Genomic DNA, 6,712 nt, shown 5'->3' with positions numbered 1-6,712 from the left:
TTAGCAACGGCTTTCCAACAAAAACAACACACACAATAATCTCTAACTCTATGGTGTTCTCGCTGCATTTAGGTAGCACTCGAATGCGCTAGCGGTTCTAAATTCCGAGTAATATTTGACAAAGTGATTGCAGCTTGAAGGACGGCGCATAGAACCATAAGCTCGGTGGCAACCCATGCAGTTAATCCCAATTCCAACATGCGTCGTCAATACTTTTACAATCGCATATGAAATAATGATTCCCGGTTGTAGCGGGATTTGAGCCGGTGCCTAGGTCGTGCAGGACAACGCTCATAATGTAGACCATTCATGTAACTCTCAAGTGTTTATATCAGAATAACGTGTGTAGGAACTAGGTGAGGTACCTGACCAAGCGCATTACAGAGACTTGAAGCACTGGATTTTTCGAGTGACTAAAATTATTGAAAAATTGTAAGTGTTTACAAACCTATTGTCTGTTGATTACAACACCCCTTACTTTGCCAGCGATATAATACGACCTCTCATAATAAAACATGTCTAGGCCACTAGAACATTTGCATAGTCTTTAAAATGGTTAACAATTATTTATGCCAAGATGTTGCTTCATATGGAAATACATATATTATAAACATATAATTTATGACAAATGCAAGACGAATTTCATATTCTAAATAATGGTAATTATTTATCTATAGATTTTCAAGCTTATAAATATTTAACTCGCAGAAAATCTAGAAAGTGCTACAGTTTGGTTGAGAAAAGTACACCTATTACGTACTACATATGTAGGTGCGGACTTTGAGAAAGCTTATAAATCTTTAACTCGGAGTATGTACATAGATTTTTTTTATATATAATTTGATAATTTGAAATGGTAGAGCGGTTTACATATATGTAGGCGCGTACTTTGAGTTTTCAGTTGCGCCGTCTGTCCGTATATAAGTAGGAGCCTTCAGTTTGAAGTTTGAAAGACGCACAGAGCGAGAGCAAACCATAGGGAGCGAGTCCAATCAAGATCCAAAGAAAGAAGAGGATGGCAGCAGCAGCTTCGCCGGGCATGTTGCTCATTGAGGAGCTCGCCGGGGGCGACCTCTTGCCGGAACGGTACGTGCTGCAGGTGGAGGACCGCCCTACGGTGGTGGGCGCACTGCCGGTGGCACAGATCCCGGTCATCGACCTTGGCCTCCTGTCCAAACAGCTGGCAGCTGGCGGCGGCGAGGAGGTGGAGAAGCTCCGATCGGCGCTGGTGTCCTGGGGCGTGTTCATGGTAAGTAATAATTCTCTACTTAAGAAATCCAAGAGCGAACAATGGATGCTGCAACCAAGAATGGTGAGTGCAGGTGAGTGGCCATGGCGTGGATCCCTCTATGATGGACGCCACGTGGAAAGCCACGAAAGACTTCTTTGGGCAACCCATAGAAGAGAAGAAGAAATACGCCAACCTCGCAGACTGCGAGGAAGGGTACGAGGACTACCACCAAGGGTACGGAACCAAGCAGCTCAAGGCTGAAGGCGAAACCACCCTCGACTGGTCCGATCGCCTGCTTCTCCTGGTGGAACCGCAGGACGAGCGGAAGCTCGAACTTTGGCCCGAATCTTTCAAGGACATCCTGCACGACTACTCCGTGCAGCAGCACCGCGGCCTGCTGGACACCCTCCTTCCGGCGATGGAGAGGGTCATGGGCCTCGGCGATGGCTTCCTGCTCGGACGACTGGGCGGTCCGGCTACCACCTATTGCAGAATCAACTACTACATGCCCTGCCCGAGACCCGACCTCGTGATTGGCATCGCAACACACGCCGACGCCACGCTTATCTCGGTTCTAATGGTCGACGACACCGTCGGCGGCTTGCAAGTACTCAAAGATGATGTCTGGTACGATGTCCCGGCTTCCACCGACCCCCACGGATTATTGATCTTCGTCGGAGACATTGCCGAGGTACTCTTCTCTTCCTATTCACGGTTTTTGTTCCCCTTTGCATTAGTTACTCATCTTAACCTCCTTTTCTCTCGCAACCACCAAAACAGATATTGACCAACGGGCTCCTTAAGAGCCCCGTACACCGCGTCGTCACTAATCCTCACAAAGACAGAACATCAGTGGCGATGTTTTACTTGCCAGATATTGACAAGGAAATAGGACCGGCAGACGAGCTTATTGGAAATACCCAGCGGGCACGGTACAAGAAAGTTAAGGTCTGGGATTACGTCATTCGCAATTATGACCATATGGCAAGAGGCAAGAGGACCTTAGACTCATTGATGATATAATCACTTTTTATTTTAATATAAATAACGGCCGGTCTAGCTTCTCCCCCGACTTGAAATTCCTATCTGCAAAACAAGATGCAATAGGAGGTGAAGTTAGAGATGATGACCTAAAGTTGTATCTCTATGTAATTTTACCGTTCATCTATGGTTTGTGATTCGGATGTGTTTTATTTCCCCAATCAATGAAGTGGTTATATGAGTTGTTGTTTTTTCTCCCTAGTATTCACACTCAAGTTGAGGATTTCCATGACTATTAATTCAACAAGTTACCGGCTCCAAAGTGACCACAGTATGAGCCAACAACTAATAGTACGTTCCAAATTATGGGAAAAATAAAAGAGTCGCTGGCACTGATTAAAGTAGGCAAATAAAAGAGTTTGAACCAAACTGTCCAGTTCAAACAATTAGATGTCTGCTGAACCTATTAGTCTAGAAAAAAAAAACATGCATTGCGCCAAGTTTCTCTCAGACTCCCCATTAGTGATCGTGATCTAGGATGCTATGGAGCCAGCTGCAGTTATTGCCTGTGTTCGTAGCCAGGCCACCGCAGTCCAAACCTACCAGCCGGCCAAATCCCAAAGCTTTGTAAGACATGCCACACCAGATCTTTTACTTAGTTGGGTCGTAGAGAAGAGATGAAAGAGAACATAAGTGAACAGTGCATGACACATTTTACGACATGCGGTTGTCATCGCCATGTTACTTGCGAGTCCAAACCTACCAGCTGGCCAAACCCCAAAAGTCAGAATGCTCATACGATTCCTACTCTAGCAAAAGTGGTGCGTGAGACGCTCAATGGGGAGGAGCTTCTCTCGTGGAGGAGGTCCTCTCATGTCTCCTCTTTTCTCTCCCTCTCTTCTCCAAGTCTGGAAAAATAAGAAGTGGGTTGTGGTAATGAAGGCACCATTCACCCGAAGTGGGAGTTTCGACTTATATGTTCTGAAACTCACTAGAGAGAGGTGATACTGGTGAAGCCGGTCACACCCTAGAGTGGAATTTGGAACATATACAACCCCAACAATTGTCAACACATAGTATGACACCACCTAGCTTTCGGAGGGATTCAAACCCTCCAGAGCCACTCTCCGGTGATAACTAAGCCTGTTGGAGACATCCGAAACAAAGGTCTACTCCAAATCTTCACTAGATTCCCTCCGGTTCACCGAAGTGGGTGTTTCGAGTTAAGTCCAGAAACTCAATTGGGAGAAGGTGATGTCGGTCACACCCGGAAGTGGAGTCTTGTATACACTAGTAGTTTTTGGCTAATGCTGGTGAACAGGTGTTCGCCAGCACTAACTCGCAAGTGATAACAGGCTTAGGGGGGGGTTACCGCCGGCAAACAGCCACACTGTTCGCCAATGATATGTTCGCAAGTGGTACTCCATTCGCCAGTGATATGTTCGCCAGTGGTGTATTTTTTTTTTTTGTGTTTTCGTATTTCAGCCGTATATACAGGTGCAATAGCTGCTGAACACACAATTTGCAGAAGTAACAAACAAGGGCCCAAATTGATTCATAGGTATCACATGTATTCATTACAAACCGAGATAGACACAATTTTGCGCTCGAGGTGGGAGACGAAAATAATTTTCATACATGCATGCATGAATATATAACTCGACGTAGTCGCTCGGTTATGTCGCAAGTTTTTGAAGCAAACGGTCAACTAAATTAAAGTATCATATGCATACAAGGTAGAATTGCAATGTCGATGCGGCGATGTTCTTCCTTAAAAAGAAGCTTTGGAGAGCCGTTTCTTCCGTTGAATACACTTGCATTTGGGCTTCAAAAAGTTTGTCTAAAATTTTTCGCCCCGGCAAACATAAATTTCTGTGACGAAAAAATGGGCTGTGGTTCAGATTTATTCTACGTCTTGCAAAAATTTAGACAAATTAGGCTAACATTTATTAGTACTAATTTTGCACATTTTCGCATGCATGACAATTATGATTTCAAAAGAAACTTAATTAATGCAATCAATGCATGAGGATTGGTTCATAGTGCCGAGGTGGGACCAACTCAGGATGTAGAATAATTCCAAACAAACACATGAGCTAGAAAATCCGAACCGAGGGAGTAAGTGTGTGTTATATTTTGTTTACATATATCAAGCGGCCATGCAATTAATGGTGGCCGTATATATAAATATAAATATACGCCTCAGGATGAGTGTTTCCATACCAACCCGTCTGGAAAGCTAAGAGTCCCCGCGCAGAAGCGGCGATGGAGGGTTGTGGAGTCCGGGTGGTGAGCCGACGCCTGTTCAGGGCCTCGGCGCCCTCCATGGAGCCGCATGTGATGGCAGTCTCAAACCTTGACCTCTTCTCAAACCTCGTGCAACTGTCTATGGTATGTGTGTACCCCAAGCCCAAGCCCAGCGGTGCCGGCGACACCTTCCAAGGCATTGTTGCCACCTTCGAGACCCACCTGCCGGCGTACCTCAACTATTTCTTCCCTCTTGCCGGCCGCATCCTGGTGGATCCCATCTCGGGCCTCCCCGAGATACACTGCTACAACCAAGGGGCAGAGCTGATCGTGGCGGACGCCGGCGTGGAGCTGCAGGCCCTGGACTGGGGCCTGACGGAGGGGTCCGTGAGGGCGATCATGGTTCCATACGCCGCCGAGGTGGCGCTGTCGGTGCAGCTGGTGTCCTTCTCCTGCGGCGGATTCGCCGTGGTGTGGGCCACCAATAACCTCATCGGCGACGGGAATGTGATGGTGATGATGGTGAGGATGTGGTCGGAGCTGGTCCGGACGGGGAGCATCTCCGAGGACGGTGTCCCCAACCATGACCGGTCCGTGTTCAGGCCTCGCGAGCGGCCGTGGTACGGCCCCGCGGTGGCCAAGATGTTCACGCGGTGGGAGCAGGAGCAGGAGGTGAACGCTCTGACGGTGGAGGAGAGCTTCGTGGAGCGGCTCTACTACGTGGAGGCTCGCGACATTGCCATGCTGCGGGGCAAGAGCGGAGGCACGCGCGTCCAGGCCTTGTCCGCCTACCTGTGGAAGCTCCTGGCGGGCATGGTGGCCAAGTCCAAGCTCCTGAGCGAGGGCGAGAAGCGGTGCCGCATGATATGGTGGGTGGACGGGCGGCGGCGCCTGCGCTTGTCGCCGTCGCTGCGCAACTACGTCGGCTGCGTCACGGCCTATGCGCTTGGGGAGGCGGCGGCGGCGACGGTGCTCAGCGCGCCGCTGGCGGGGGTGGCGGACATGGTGCGCGAGGCCATCACGGCGGTGGACTACGAGGAGCTGTACCAGCAGATGGTGGACTACATGGAGGTGCACAAGCCCGGGAGGTACTACGAGGCCGCCACGGTGGGGCTCGGTGGCGCCACGCTGGGGCAGACCTACTGGTCCTCCTTCCCCAACGACTCCGACTTCGGCTTCGGCCAGGCCGGCTTGGCCATGCCCGTGCACGGCTGCCTCGGCAGGATGTGCATGGGCCTCATGTGCATCGCGGCTAAGCCAGGGGACCCCGAAACATTCATCCTCAGCGCATACGTGTGGCGGCGGATGGCCGCGGCGCTTGATTCCGACGAGCAGGGCATCTTCAAGCCGCTCACCGCCGAGTACCTTGGGCTCTGACCACTCTCGATCTGCCTCCAAATTCAAATTATAATAATCATAATAAGTTTACTAGTATGTGGTAAGTCTTTCCATTTTACAACACTATGCATGTCGTCGTTATTCTTCCGTCTTTGATCTGTTGAGTGTGACCCAGAAATAAATCTATTGTTCCATACACAGTCACATTATGCCAAAGGAAATTAATGATATGGTTCAGACCTATATTATCTTCCAATTTTTTATTTGAATTGTGTAACCATTTCATCATACTATACACGCATTATCACTAAACATTGTAAATTTTAATTTTAATTACTCGTTTCTGTTAACACTTCCCCGGCATGTCAACCCATCCTCAAACTACTCTAGCCCCACCACGCTTAACTTCTCAGTTTCACTGACGCCTATTTACTTCTCGAAACCCCTAGGCTCCGATCATGGGGATTGTTGAGGTTACACCCTCCACATGGACGCCGTCTGTGGAAAACGGATGCGTTGGATTAGAAATTTCTTCGGTCCCATACCCAACAGGCAGCTGATTCGAGTCGACGCAATTCGATTCGGATCGGTGGACTTCACCAAACACTCGCCAGTACATAGCCCAACGTTCGGCTGCATCAACGGGAGCATAGATCTCGCCTTCGGCGACTTCAACTTCTGGGCAACGCGCATAGGAATATTGTGTCTCCAGGACTCATTTCGCCACACGAGGACAAGAACAAGCGAGTTAGAAAATCTCGCAGGGTGGATGAATGAGGAGAACGAGATCGGATATGAACCCGACTCGCCAATATCTACCCACCCGCACCTCTACTTCGTCGCCATGGCAAATCGTATACCACGCGATAACACGGATGACGAAGAAGGAGAAGAGCCGCCACCCAAACATTGGGG

General features: G+C 49.0%; 2 protein-coding genes across 2 annotated transcripts; both read left to right on the top strand.

Moving 5' to 3' along the window:
• The first annotated feature begins 946 nt into the window (after positions 1 to 946).
• On the top strand, positions 947 to 2,466 carry LOC124678125 (flavonol synthase/flavanone 3-hydroxylase-like). The gene is made up of 3 exons (XM_047214053.1): positions 947 to 1,249; positions 1,323 to 1,922; positions 2,012 to 2,466. The coding sequence occupies exons 1-3, from the start codon at positions 1,016 to 1,018 to the stop codon at positions 2,252 to 2,254; spliced, it is 1,077 nt and encodes a 358-aa protein (XP_047070009.1). The 5' UTR covers positions 947 to 1,015; the 3' UTR covers positions 2,255 to 2,466.
• A 2,011-nt stretch (positions 2,467 to 4,477) lies between these two features.
• On the top strand, positions 4,478 to 5,996 carry LOC124649294 (coniferyl alcohol acyltransferase-like). The gene has a single exon (XM_047188947.1). The coding sequence runs from the start codon at positions 4,478 to 4,480 to the stop codon at positions 5,834 to 5,836; it is 1,359 nt and encodes a 452-aa protein (XP_047044903.1). The 3' UTR covers positions 5,837 to 5,996.
• The last annotated feature ends 716 nt before the right edge of the window (positions 5,997 to 6,712 follow it).

The sequence above is a fragment of the Lolium rigidum genome, chromosome 1 (genome assembly GCF_022539505.1).
Source record: "Lolium rigidum isolate FL_2022 chromosome 1, APGP_CSIRO_Lrig_0.1, whole genome shotgun sequence".
In the NCBI taxonomy this organism is placed as follows: domain Eukaryota; kingdom Viridiplantae; phylum Streptophyta; class Magnoliopsida; order Poales; family Poaceae; genus Lolium; species Lolium rigidum.
The sequence above is the reverse complement of the archived record's forward strand: the minus strand, read 5'-3'. Positions and strand labels throughout refer to the sequence as shown.

What these genes read in the sequence shown, in the direction of transcription:
- LOC124678125 (XM_047214053.1), top strand. Translation starts at nt 1,016, where the DNA reads ATGGCAGCAGCAGCTTCGCCGGGCATGTTGCTCATTGAGGAGCTCGCC. An exon ending in TGTCCTGGGGCGTGTTCATG is followed by an intron (nt 1,250 to 1,322) that starts GTAAGTAATAAT and finishes TGGTGAGTGCAG; the next exon opens with GTGAGTGGCCATGGCGTGGA. An exon ending in TCGTCGGAGACATTGCCGAG is followed by an intron (nt 1,923 to 2,011) that starts GTACTCTTCTCT and finishes CCACCAAAACAG; the next exon opens with ATATTGACCAACGGGCTCCT.
- LOC124649294 (XM_047188947.1), top strand. Translation starts at nt 4,478, where the DNA reads ATGGAGGGTTGTGGAGTCCGGGTGGTGAGCCGACGCCTGTTCAGGGCC.